Source organism: Crinia signifera, chromosome 2 (assembly GCF_055691185.1).
Source record: "Crinia signifera chromosome 2, ASM5569118v1, whole genome shotgun sequence".
Taxonomy (NCBI): Eukaryota; Metazoa; Chordata; class Amphibia; order Anura; family Myobatrachidae; genus Crinia; species Crinia signifera.
In genome coordinates, this window is record NC_139218.1 from 328,720,268 (window position 1) to 328,734,848 (window position 14,581).

The 14,581-nt window shown below is 43.4% G+C and overlaps 1 protein-coding gene across 2 annotated transcripts in view; it reads right to left on the bottom strand.

Moving 5' to 3' along the window:
- Positions 1-12,624, bottom strand: part of ARHGAP9 (Rho GTPase activating protein 9) — a 113,310-nt gene extending 100,686 nt beyond the window's left edge. For both annotated transcript variants that reach the window (XM_083169380.1, XM_083169379.1), the window contains exons 1-2: positions 12,461-12,624; positions 84-394 (exon numbers count right to left, since the gene is read on the bottom strand). In XM_083169380.1, coding sequence (XP_083025506.1) covers positions 84-384 — 301 coding nt within the window. In that variant the 5' untranslated portion in view covers positions 385-394; positions 12,461-12,624. The remainder of the gene's footprint in view (positions 1-83; positions 395-12,460) is intronic.
- Between the last annotated feature and the right edge of the window lie 1,957 nt (positions 12,625-14,581).

Here is a 14,581-nt window from a genome sequence, read left to right on the forward strand (position 1 = left end):
TTGTTTTCAGGAAAGCTGACAATATAGGAAAAGAAACACATGAATACCAGTGCACGCTATGTGCATTACCACCAGTGCATTACCTAGACTCTTCTTGTCTCTGCTTCTGTGTCCCACATTTCTTTGAGTGATGAGATCATTGATATAGGAGGTGGGCACATGGAATGGTTTGGTGCTTTCACAGTCTCCGATTTTTCTGACCTGCCACCAATCTTTATTGATCTTGTTCAACAGCAGAAGGATGTCACCTTCTCCCAGACAAACACTGCTCTTATCAGGAACCTCGAACATATGGCTGCCAAGAACTTTCAAGATCACTGGCTTTGCTGTTGGGTGCAATCTTTTCCAGTTGCGTCCATCCAGTGTCCAAAGCCCAGAGAACATCTCAGACCACCTGGTAAAGGTCAGGTAATGTTAATATTTAACTAATACACACAATCTCATTTGTCTTTAAAAAAACAACAACATTGCTATCATCTATATATATGTCTAGTGTCTTTGAGTCTCCGAAACACTGCCATCTTCTGGCAGAGAGTGAAACTATTGGGGATAATTCTGGTTTATTCAGTCCTCAGTGCATTCTCATGGTAATGAGGCCATGACATGGGTGCTGGGGGCGGGCAGCTGGCATCACCTTTTTTGGGGAGTGTCACAGAAAACGCAGGCGTGGATGGGCGTTTTCAACAAGGGCTTCTGATGTCACCTCTGAGTAAGTCCAGGGTTACTCTGACTGCACAAAGTGGGATGATGCAAATGGATTTGCCTATTTTCACCAGTCTGCGATTTTATCGCAGTCCATTGACCGGCTTGCACAGGGGCAGGTTTTCACTATAGCAGGGAGGCAGCTATCAGATAGCAGGGCTCTGCTTTTTAGCAGATCTGCGATCTGGTCGAATCAGGTCCAATGCTCCATTTAAAAAAACAGGTACTTGTTTCCTAGCACGGCGCCCGTCGTAGGTGATCGCATACCTTAAGTTAAGGTAACTTGAGGTATGCGATGGATGCGACCAACGCGATTTTAGTGCTATTTTGAGCCTTTTCCATGACAATTAAAAAATCGCGTCCATCGCATGCCTTAAGTTATGGAATGTGATGCGAGCGACGCGACTGACGCGATTTAACATTGAATGCATTGTATTCAATGTTAAATTCCTATGTAAAATCGGGTCCATTGTATGCCATTATAATGCACATGTTACATCTGCCCCATCTGCATTATAATGGCATACAATGCGACCGATGCGATGGACCCGATTTTACATAGGGAACAATGTTAAATGGCCCAATGGACCCAATTTTTGATTGTATACCCACCCTGATGGGTAATTTGTATGTAAAATGCCCCCCCATCGTTAACGCCAACCCGAAGCGTGGCAAGCGCAGTGAGCCCGCGAGGGGTGGCGGAACGCGTCCTCCGACCTTTTCATACCCCCACTATCCACATCGGCGTGGAGTTCATTTTATATAGTGCCCGAAGTGTGGCGAGCGGACGCGTAATACCTGTGAAGTAATGTGTGTCTGCTCGCCACGCTTCGGCCTCGGTGGCTCGCTGCGTTCGCCACACTATATAAAATCAACCATCTGGGTGGGGATACAATGAAAATTGGAGTCTGGGGGGCATGTAACATTGGGGCATGGAAAATCGGGTCTCAGGGACCAAATCACGTTGATCACGTTGATCGCATCGCATGCAATTTGGTTGCATGCGATGCGATCGACGCGATTTTTTAGCACCCGATGGATACAATTTTTAGCGCTGGCGCCGTACTAGGAAACAAGTACCAAAAACAAAACAAAATACATATGAAAAAATATGATAGCAGATACTCAAAAGAACAAAGCTTTTCACATGTTATTTTTGTACAGCATAGAGGCATAATAGGCTTTCCATACATGATACTGCTCACCCTGGGGTAGATGAGAGATCCTGCAACAGGAGGTCCAGTTAGCAGGTGTGAGGAGTGCGGAGGTACTATTGAGGCTTCAGGCAGCTGGGGCTATTTAGATTCAGGTTACTATGAATGGTGTCATCATTACTCCATCCCAACCATTTTGCTTGGATAGGTGGGCTATTGTCTCATGAGTGTGAGGGACAGGGACTAGTAGAAAGTTGAGAGTCCCCATGAGATTATAGGACAGAAAGCAAGTATTCCAATGACACATACATAAAGTACTGAAACCTGAATGTCAGATGCCTCTGACAAAGTCACTCAGATGACAGGTTGGAGTACACTGAAGTCGGGAATCGTGCTACCATTTCATGCAGCTATTGGGACTCTACTAAAACAGGTATGGAGCATTGGATTGACATTAGGTCAACAAGCAAAGGTCGACCACTGAAGGTCGACATGACTGAAGGCTGACATGTGTTTGGTCAACACTGTCATTATGTCGACACAATCAATAGGTCTACAAAGAAGGAAGAGAAAGACTCTCTTTTGTTGGGGCACACGCTCACCTTGAAGAAGCCTACCAGGTGAAACGATCGTTGGTGGTGATAGTGGAGTGACGCTACTACGGAGCGCCTCCCGCAGCAGCAGCTATCTATCAAGGAAACCTCGCCAGGTGCCACTGAGCTTACGAAGTGCACAGACAGCTACACTCTCTCTCCCGACCTCGCGCATACTGCTCCCATTCACGCTCTACCATACCCTACCGGCAGGTACATGCGGAGGACAGCAGCACACCTACCCCAGCACTCAACTCCACACTATTCTCAGTTATATGCATTTATTCCATCCTGACTCTGAGGTATACAAAGCTGGGCACCAGCCGCTTGTTACTGAGGGGACCTTGGAGTGGTATCCTCTCTGCATTTCACTGACATCCCATAGGGAACGGTTCCCCCCCCCCCCCCCCCCAATACCTACAAAGCCCACTAGAAACTTAGTGGCAGCTTACAATTGGACTGGGATCTCCTGTTATACAGGAAAGGTGACTTCCTTATCATTACCAGGTTCCCCTCCGCTGTCTATGGTATATAAAGTCGGTTTGGGATCACCTTACCCAGACTGGGAGACTCAGGTTCCAACCCCCACTTACAACCCTACTTTATCTCTCTCTCACTCTTTCGCTCTCTCCTTCTTCCTCACCTGTCGGGAGTGAGAGAGATTTAGTCTTGTTACTTATCATTGAACACTCCAGAAACTTTGTGGATATAAATATCCGGCACCCTCTGATATACTTACACACATAGTTGTGGAACCACAATAGAAGTTAAGAAATGTGAAATTTCAACTGCTGAGCTGCTAATATTTCTTGTTTTGTTTCCTCTAACGCCGGTTATCATTATGTTATAAGAATAAAAAAAACCTTGATTATACCTGAGGTGTATTTTCAAAAAACGCCATATAGCGAGAAACTGTATAAGAATCATACCCTTATATTTTTCACCTATACTATATTTATATCAGGACTGTACATTTTTTTATTGTATATGATCTTCTTTGCAAAACATACTAAGTGTCCTTTTTTCAAAGGATTGACCTTAAATGGAACCTGCAACTAAGTAATACATTGTAGAAAAGAAATGCAGTTAGCAGTGTTGATACACTACTTCAGACTCATACTGTGGAATTTAATCTTTCTTCCCCTCTGGAGACAATTGTGTTGTTGGATTATAAACTGTATTATTGTCAATACACATCAGTAGTACAAGGTACACACGACAATTATATCCACAAATAGACTGCTAAAGGGAAGTCACACATTTCGTTTGTATGAACCTGCAAATCCGTGTAATCTGTGGATCAGTGCATCTTAAAGCACCGATACATAAGCGTGATTATTGTCTGTTTATACGTGTATGTGTGTCAACGTCTAAAAAACGTCTGTCTAGTGAATTTTTTTTAAATTAATTATTAAAAGTTATATCTTAAAACCCTCCATATACCGGGGATATATTCTATCCCACAGCTTCGTATCACTAGCACCAAATCACCAGCCCAGATTCATATCTTGAAGCTGCCCACACGGAGAGGCACTAAGTCCAGAGCCGCTCTGACGGGGCTCAAACCTTGTTTGTTGGAAGGTAACCCACCTCAGACCCTCACCATACCTTAACTATACCAAATTGTCATTAATTGATTACTAAAACGTAATCTAAGCAAAAGAGTGCCCCAACAAAAGAGTCTTTCTCTTCCTTCTTTGTATACGTATAATTTACTCTCTAGGGTGCACCTCCACTTTTTCATTGTACAGAGAGTGTCTGCTTCCTCTCGCTTCATAGACTTATTGTGGATAAAACATATATTGTCTTTAACATTTTTCTTATTGTCACTTAAACCTGTGCACTGGTCGACTTTCCTCTTCCCCTTTTTCCCCTCAACATTGATACAATCATTAGGTCGCCATGGGGTCCACCGTCAAAAAGGAAGCATACCCCCCCCCCCCCAGGGGTACACGTACACCAGATTGGGAAACACTGTTCTAGAAGGTGCTAAATAAGTAAGTAGTGCAATCTGATTGGTATTTATGGGCCAGTGTTCTCCATGAGGATAGGCGTTTTCAACAAGGGCTTCTGATGCTGCGAATGCATTTGAGAACACTGGCCCATAACATCCAATGTTCAACAGAACTTTCATCTTAGTAAATTGACCTCATCATTTATTTGTACAGTATATAATGGATTTGATAGTATTATAGTATTATGCATTGTTGTAACACATAGCATTGAATTTCAGTTTTGAAAGAGCATACCTCTCCACAGATGCTGAGTGTAAGGAGGCATGGACAAGCTTGACCATGGCTTGGTATCCGGTGGGGGGGGGGGCATGGCCCAATGGCTCCCGTTTCTGTAAATTTTAGGGTGTGTCCAGTGTTCCCTGTTGTGCAGCAACTAGGCTTACTTGGCTGCACTGTTTAGATACTGTGTGTATGTGCACAGCATTAGGCAACAGTGTGCTATACTTTTGAAAACTAGTTTCAGGAAGATTATAGTTGGTAGTAGAATTTTGCACAGTGCCCCATTGCGGGGCGTGGCATGCTCCACCCAAAGGGCATGTCTAGTTCCATATATGGAGAGATTGTGAAAAGAGATTGTGAGCGTGGCAGCTACAAGCGTGGGCGTGTACTGCAACATCTGAGGGGAATCTTTTAAAGTGACTTATATGTAGATGAGCCCCAAAGCATTTATGAAGAGATACTATACTTGCTAAAAAAAAGTCTGATACATGTCAGGGATTGTTTATCTATTGTATTTTACACTTGGTTCCATATAAATGGCCACAAGAAATTCATGTAGCCATAGGGATCATTGTGTTTTATCACCAATTCCGGGAAATAGCGCTGATGATTTAATGTAAATGTATCTATCTCTCATTCCTTTTTTTCCCAAAGATGTAACAGCTACTGTAGAAAATGTGGGCTAGGTGAAATGAGGGAGATTTCTAGACTAATCCGGGAGAGAGGGAGATTGCTGCTATTTCAGGGAGTCTCCTGCATTATGCAGGAGGGTAGGCAACTATGGTGCACGGGTTGTAAATAGTTGCAATATATTCAAGTTATAAATGCACATTTTATACAGAAAGGAAGATTGCCAAGATCAGAGTACTCCCAAGCGCTGAAATCAGGTTTACGATTTCTACAGAGGCAATCGCAGAAGATGTCTGTTTCTCCACAACATCACTGCAACAAACTAAATTGCCACATGTGATCAGTTACGTCAATAATATAATGAAATCATTATAACCAATCTTTGTGCACTTCCCTATTAAACCATATGATGAATGAACTGTTCCTCTCTCAGCTTCCTGATTACATGGAGTGAGTCAGTATAAAGGATCTTTTTGTGCAATTCTGATTTATTAAACATCTCTAATCAAGCTAGAAGACAGAGTTACAAGTATATAAGAGGTTTTAAAAAAAATACTTAAATTGAAATGTTCATTTTTAGAAGTAAAATCCTGTCTGAATTACTGAATAATACTATACTGGCCCACATTTACTTGACTATATTCATACTTGCCGACTTTTGAGCTGCCCTCACTTTTGAGCTGCCCCTATTTCAGGCATTACACTGCGGGGGCAGGGCTAAAATGCCGCGATCGCGGCATTTTACCCGCGGACCCCCCCGCCGAGGGACACATCGCGGGAGCTGGGAGGTATATGCGGGAGGATTGCCACCCTTTCCGGGGGGCCGGGAGGGTAGGCAACCCTGACTATATTACATCGTTATAGACTTGCCACATAAGAGGCTTTGATGATGATATGTTGTTTACATGTTATTTAAAACGAACTGACCCTCTCAAATCTGTATTCCTGTGACTGTCAGTGTAGTATGAAGGTCTCAGCAATTGGCCCCCAATTATTCCTGAAATCAGTGCTTAAAGTGGTCCTGGGGAGGTGGTGGAATTCACTTTCCCCGAAATGTTTTGGGAATTTCAGCATACAACTGATTGTTGTTTACTCACTGTGGAGGGGATATATACATAGGCTGGGTTTCTCCCAGAAATTGACTGGACCTGATTCGCCTATTTAGCCTGGAAAAGCAAGTCCAGAAACCAGTGGTATGTATTAACAGTAGTTTTGCCGAAGAGTTAGAGTGTTGCCTATCCTCTTTGGAGAGGCACACTCTTCCTCTGTCAGCTGTAACTGCTGCTCCAGGACCAGTGACTCATGGACTGACAGTATGCATGCACCAGCAATTAATACACTGACTGCAACTGCAGCTTCTTGAAAAAAAGAAAAAAAAGGCAAAAAACAAACAAAAAAAGTTTTCTGCATTGTAATAGCACTGGAAATTACAGTACAAACCCATGGCTAAAACACCAGTGAGTAATACCCCTTTTACACCAAGGCAAAACCCCAGTTTTTTTGCCTTGCAGACCCAGGTCAGGGTCCTGCTGTCAGTATGGAGGTTGGGCTGGGGGTGCACACTGTGTTGAATCCATTTACCTCGCCGACGGGGGATAGGGGGGGTACCCGGAGGCTGGGCTTGTCCCCAGCGTGGCAGTCCCTGCGCTTGGAGATTGTCATCTCCAAGCGCCACACCCTGCACCTGTGATCAGTGTAAACAGTGACGGCCCGGGAATATTCCAGGTTGGCACCGCGGTGTAAATTGGGAAAATACCAGATCCGAGCCAGATTGTAACCATGTTCCAAACGCCAAGTCAGATCTGGGATTTTGGTGTAAAAGCGTGATATTATAGGGTCTGATTCAGAATGTATCACAAAATTAAAAAAAAACGCAATCTGGCCGAATTTCAAACAACTGCATTCTTTAGCAGAATTGTGGAAGCCCTTCACTGGCACAGATGGATGTTCTACTATATGTGAATGGTTCTGCAAATCAATTGTGCCTTGTGATTTGATAGCAATTTCTGTAATGGGCGTGTTTTCTTTCTTTCTGGGTCAGAGATGGAATTATCATTGGCGCAGCAGGTGCACTGCACCGGGGCCCTTGAGGACTAAGGGGCCCACTGTTGCCACTCACTGCTGTGTGGCATATTGTGAACTTGGAGGAGGGTGGGGTAGGGGGGCCCAAATTATATTTTTGCACCTGGGCCAACCACTCTCAAGTTCCACCGCTGTTCTGGGTGGTTACTATTTGATTACAGAAACTGCTTTTGAGGCAGTTTTGAGATCCATGCTGACCAGGCCCTTAAGGTCCATACAGCTCTCATCCCTGGGGGAGAAAGCCGCTCAGTGCATACACACTGAGCGGCTTTCCCCCTGCTCGGTGCCACCAGTGGGGGGGCAGACAGCTTTGCAAGGAGCAGCACTATGCAAAGTCGTCCTCAAAGCTGTTCATCTTCTGGTAATACCAGTAGATGAGTGGCTTTCCCGGCGATGATGCAGGAGCGCACAGCACCGCTTACCGCTCATCACCGGGCCGTACACACTAGACAGCTTTGAGCTGAATGCCGCTTAAACTTGCTGTTTTGAGCAGCTTTAAGCTCAAAGTCACCCAGTATGTATGGGCCTTTAGTGTCACTTATACAATACAATCTGTTATGGTTATTTATAGCTGAAAATACTTTAGTCATCTGATACATAACCACATTAATCAAAGGTTCCTCATATACAGAGGCAGCTCTGAATGTTACAATCCAAACAGGGTGTGTTCTCTCTTAAGTTTGAATGGCTTGGCAGGACCAGGGCAAGATTTATTCCTTCAGCACCCAACACATATTTTGATTTTTATTGCAATTTGCAACTATGCATCCTTCAGAAACAACTATTGATCTACAGGGATTATAATCCAGCAGAAGGAAGGCTTAATCAGCAACACAGAAAAGACACATGTACCATTCATCAGAGGGTAGCATTATCATGTACATGCATCAGCTATCAGGCACCTACAAGGATTTACAACCATGAGACTGGGGTATATCTGTGATGGCCTACCAAGGTTGTAATTACACGGTATATTTCCAAAATACTGTATAATTAACTTATTGATGTATGCCTTCCATTGTACACCCACAGAAACCTACTGTCTAGGTACATGTTGTGGTCTAAAATTCTGGAAGTGGTAGTGTACATTAGGGAAATGGGCCTACTGAAATGAATATGGCCTTAAAGTGGCTGTGAACAATTGTGTAAATGACTGGAAAGCGTAGAATCAAGGACTGTAAATGGGATTTACCTATCATACCCAGATAAATACTATTGTAAGCAGGTATTAAATGATGAGTATTACATGTCAGGCCTATTGCCACATCCACCTGTGTAAAGGGGGTTTACTGGCTTCTTGTAGAACAAAGTTTCCAGTACGTTGCAAACACATCATGCATACAATGTCAATGTGCCTTTTATTATAGTTATCGCCACTTTTTTGATGCTGCAATTTTCTTTAACAATTTAGCCTTTATTGACCTCAAATTGAAGCGCAATGACCCCAATCAACATGTGATAGCCAGTGAAGTAAAATCCGGTGGACAATGACCATGATCTGACAGTGGACCTGGGCCCTAATTCAGGTTAGCTAGGTAAGCTGCGAACAGCTGAGACGCAGCCCTGCCGCCCCACCGAATAACATCCCTCCTGCCACGAATACCCTCGGTACCATGCAAAGGGATGTGTACGTAAACACATCCCCTCACATGCCTCCGCTAGCAAGAGAAATCGACCATCGAATGATTTCTCCTGGCTTCTCAAATAGAAGTCATTGAGTTCTATTTGCGAGCAATGACGTGACATCAGCCAACCCCCCCCCCCCCCCCCGCCAGGCAACGGCCCATCCACGTACTAATGGGAGCGCACAGTGTTTTCTTGGGGATGCCCATAAAATGCTGGGCGTTCCTGTGGTCCAGCGCCGTCACTGCTCCCCCCCCCCCCTCCCGGCAACGAATGGCCTGGTGAATGTGTAACTCGCCAAAGCCATTCGTTGCCAGGATCTACACATGTGCAAATATGCGCTTGCGGATGCGCAGACCCCCAGACATCGGAATGGGGTCGAATTCACCCCGTACCGAGTGCTGCTGAATTAGGACCCTGATTCAGATGCGGACGGAGTAGCTATCATTCTTGCTTACATAGAAGCAGCCTTGGCTTTGACCATCTTAGTAAAGTTACTCCTATAAAAGGTAACTTCCAATAGAGCAAGCAGTTTGATTGCTTTTACTGTACAGTACACTACTACTGGTAGTTTGGCCTCATACTGGATTTCGCCAGTTCCTTTGTAAATAGACTTCAGTTGCATAAGAGTTAATGAGTGATTGGAGCAATCACTATTTCCTTAATTTGCCTATTTATGTACTCTGTAATTGGACAATGCAGATTCCTTTTTGCACCATATAAATAAAGGATAATGATAAATTATAGGTCCATCGAGACAGTAAGTGTCAGTACATGCAGTCATAAATCGATTACTCTGATTGGATAACACAGAATATAGCTGTTTGCCATCAAGTTCCCAAAACTGCTGCATAGATGGAGAATTTCAGTTGATCTATCTATGACCATCTGTAACAGTTAGTACAAATGAGATAAGCAATATTGTACATCTCAATATATCTCAATATATCTCAATCATATCTCTATATGCAAATCTCTTTTATGTCTGCCCTAAGTTTATAGCAAGTTTTACAGTAGTATGAATACCCGATTCATTTTAGTGTTAAATATAGCAGTAACTTCCCACACTTCTAACTGTGGCACAACAAAGGTCTTCACATAGAATACCCCAGAATACTTTGCTCCAAGCATATAGTTGCATACAGCAGTGACACACTAGACACAAGTATGAAATCTTATACTGAGGGAAGCATTGTTGAATGCAATGTGAAAATACAGCTGAGTTAACTCTTTACTGAATATTTAATCTAATCATGTTCTCTGGCACTGATAATGTCTGATAAGGGTGACTGCAATTTTGCTGACATTCAGTTAAGACAGGTCAGTAAAAACCACTGGTTCAATTAGCCATGGTGATTAGCATGGGCAGGTAGCCTCAAGGGTTCACTCCTAGAGTTATTACATTTTAAACTCATTTTGTCCCGCTGTAAGCCTGTGGCTAACGCACATAAATCATACTTGCCCATGGTTGCCTACCCTCCCGGAATTGTGCGCGTCCTCCACGACCCCACCTCCTCCCGTTGGCAGGGGTCTGTGGGACCAAATGACGCATAGCGCAACATTGTAGCCGCACCCCTGCTGTGCAATGCCTGAAATACCGGCATTGCACGGCAGGGGATGTAGCTACAAGGATACAATCGTGCTGGTTACACCCCAAATGCATACTTCCTTTCTAGCACCGCCCCCATCCCGCCCCTTTCCTACCCTGTCAGCTGTCCTGGCCCCCTCCCTAAAAAGAACTGGCTGTCCTCTCCCGGAAAGGGCATCTCAAAGTAGGCAACCCTATACTTGCCTCCCAAAATCGGGTGGTATTCCACCCCACCACAGAAAAGAAGACAAGTCTACTTAAGATGGTCAGATGCCAGCATCCACCCCACGTTTGCCCTCACATGCCTTCCCTTGTAATTATGCAATTCGCGCTGAATTATGCAATCAAATATGGGCATTGTAAAGTGGGGGAGCTTCATCTCCATGTTAAACTGACCTGACTGCCTCCTATCAGAGGGGTTAGCCTGAAAGTTGGTCAGTATGGCATTAACCCAAAGATTCTGGATGAATGCACTCATGGCGGCTGCGATAAGAGTGGAAAGCCTACTTACCGTAGATTTCTGTTTGCACCTCAGGAAATGGCAACTGCAGCCTGCGTGGTTACCACTAGCCACTGCAGCCTGCATGGTTACCACTAGCCGCTGCAGCCTGCGTGGTTACCACTAGCCACTGCTACAAACCCACAGTAAGTACTGTGGCTAATTGATTCTGTTCCATGCTTCTTCTGCAGTTTTAAACTAAGGGTTTAAAGGAGCAGTGACATCAAATATAAACCTGATATGTTGCTTTTAATGTTATTGTCCCTTTAAAGTCAGCATCCAAAACCGCTGAAGATGCAGTGTCAGTTTTAAAAAGTGTCACTCAGTAAGGTTTAGCCCTACCACTCTACATGTCATACACATATGTATATCACACCATGAACTGTGTGAATCTCCTGCTGACCATGTGCTTTTCCTGTAAAAGCAGCTAGCACTTTCACTTCTGGAAACATTTTGATCAAGCATAAAATGATGTCAGTAAAAAAATATAAGATGTTAAAATTGCCATCACAATGTCAGTAAAAATACTTTCCTGAGCTTTCTCTCCTGAATCTACGAAAAAGGTTTCATATCAATGTAAAAATACCTTATTAATTGTGATCTAAGCTTTCTTTTTCCTCGTTAGATAACTGTTTAAAATCTTTCTAGCCCTTAAGGTGCATACACACTGAGCGATTTTGCCCAGTCTGTATGCAGAGAGATGATGGGGAAAATCGATTGGCTGCATATCGCTCAGTGCATACACACGGAGCGATTTTCATGAATCCAAGTGATTATCCCCAAGGTGGACAACGTTCCATAGCAGGACGCTATAGAAAGCCATCCACCCCGTATTACCAGCAGATGAGTGCCAGTAGCCGGCGATGATACGGGAGCGTGCATCAGCGATCACCGATCATCGCCGGACCATACACTGGGCGGCTTTTGAGCTGAAAGCACCTCAAACGGTTAAAGCGCCCAGTGTGTATGGGCCTTTAAATGACTACATAAGTTATCAGCTGTAATAAGTGCGTATCATCTTAAGCCACTATATGCTTACACATAAAATATAGTAGTTTATGTTTCAAATCATGGATACAAATTACAGATCACTGACAGCAAATGTCAATTGAAATGAAAAGGGTGAATACGAGCTGCATACCTCAATCACACAATTCTATACTGCCAGATATTACGGTATCTTGTATATAGTATAAATCACTGACGTGGTGCAATAAGTACTCAATGGGATTCAGGAATACTGATCCTCCGAATCGAGTTCTGCTTTGAATCAACTAATATTAAGTTAATAGAATCTTACATGTTAAGATGCCCCCCTCGCCCCATTTACTTATAGCTCCCAGGTTGTCACTTACCAAATAAAGCTGGGTACAGAGGAAATATTACTCGTCAGCACAACGGGTGGCCCTCATGGTCAGCCTTGCTGGAGAGCTAGACATAAATGCAGCAGAGGAACAGTGCTGCCTGTGTGTCTCTGGCGTTTCCACAGCACATCTCACCACCAGGCACCAAGGGGAAAGAACACTCTGTGTGTTACAGCGATAGGGTTCTGTGAAATGACAATCATCACCACTTCCTGTCTGTAATATTGTCTCTATGCTTCACTTGTGCAGCTAAGTTCATCACCCACGCCCTACAGTTCACCTGCATCCTCTATATGGCTTTTGTGATTGCAGGCCCAGTGCTACATGTTGTAAAGCAGCGTTATCTGTGTGTTAGGTACCAGATGTGCTACTATATGCTTTATCTTTCCTATAAAAAGTGTTAAAATGTATTTATTTATTAACATTTACTTACAGTATATAGCTCCAGCATACTCTGTTGTGCTTTACAATTGGGAAAGTAGACCTATAATACAAGACTGAGTAATAACAGACCGACAAAGCGGGAAGAGGTGCCTGCTCACGAGCCATAGTTGCCTACCCTACTGCAGTCTGCAGGAGACTCCTTGAAATAGTTTCAATCTCCTTGAAGAGTCTAGGGGGAAATTTATTAAGATGGAATGGGTACAAATAGTCGTATTCCTACCCATTCGATGTGAAATACATATGTATTTCACACACCGACAATTTTATGAATGTACGAATGCGTACGGTTTGTATTTTTGTCATTCGTATTTTTGGTCCTACTCGCCATCCAATCAGGAGCAGCCTCCGGAAAACCAATTCTCCAGATTGGCTGGAGTTCAGGGGAGGAGCCAAGAATATAAACATTCTTGGCTTCAGTTGTAATGGTTACACGATGCTCGGTTTTTTTTTATTAACCTGCTGTGAATGCCTACATAAAACCAAGAGGATGTGATCTTCGGCGGAGTGCTTGGTAAGTATTATTTCCTACTACAGGTACCAGGTACCTGGTACAGACTTCTACTGGACAAGGGGACAGGCCATCATTGGACCAATAGGTACATATAGGGGGTTATTCTGGTTCACTCGCAAAGGCAAATTCACTCAAAAGTGTGTCCTGATATGGGTTCTAATCAGAGAATTCTTAGTGGTCTACGAGCAGAAAGCCTCCACCCAGGCAGAAAGAAAAAACACCCCTTTAAAAATGGCCAAAGTATCGCAAATAGCGATCTATTCGCAGATCCATTTGCAAAAACCGAACCATCAAATATTTTTTTTTCCATCTATGACAGTCTATCGCTTCAGATAATCTGTTCAAGAATCAGGCTGTAAGTGGTCATCAGTGATCCACCAAATAAATGCCTGTATGTTGTTGCCATTTGGTCGGGCGCATGCGATTTGCATATTATCTGATTAGGGATCCATGCTGAAATAAACCCATGCACAGAATCAGGCTCACCTGTAGTAAAAAAACACTGGGTCTAGAGCGCTATGGGATAGTGACTGTGTGTGCTGTGCACACAGTCTGCCCTATGGTAGAGGGATGCCACCCTCAAATGGTTACCACACAAAAAAAAGAAAGAACCATCGGGCGCCAATGTACACAAATAATAACACTTTAATAAATAAAATAAAATTGATTGCATGCATGCAAAAAATACATATACATAATATATTATTAAAAAGAATATAAGTACATCAAAAATTGACACATACAATTAAAATTAACCATATTTGATGTTAGTAAATCCTGACAAATCTTATACATGTGTATCTTTATGGTATCAACAACATTCATAAGAAAGATAGGAAAACTATACACAATAACACAATAACAACATTTTTCCAATAGGTTCCTGTTGAGAAGTAGAAGAGTAAGTAAAAAGAAGAGGGGGGGGGGGGGGCAGGATAGTACAATGGTGATTTATGATACTGAAAGGAGACAAGATGTTTGCTATATGCAGGGGAGTCTTTGGAAGCTAGTCAGCCAAACCAGATGATGTAAAATCAGAAGAGGGCAGTCTCATGAAAAAGGTTAGGTCTTCCATTAGCATATACTGGTCAATCCTCTGGAACCACCGAGAGATGGGTGGACAGGTTGAAGATCTCCAATAACACATGGGATAATCG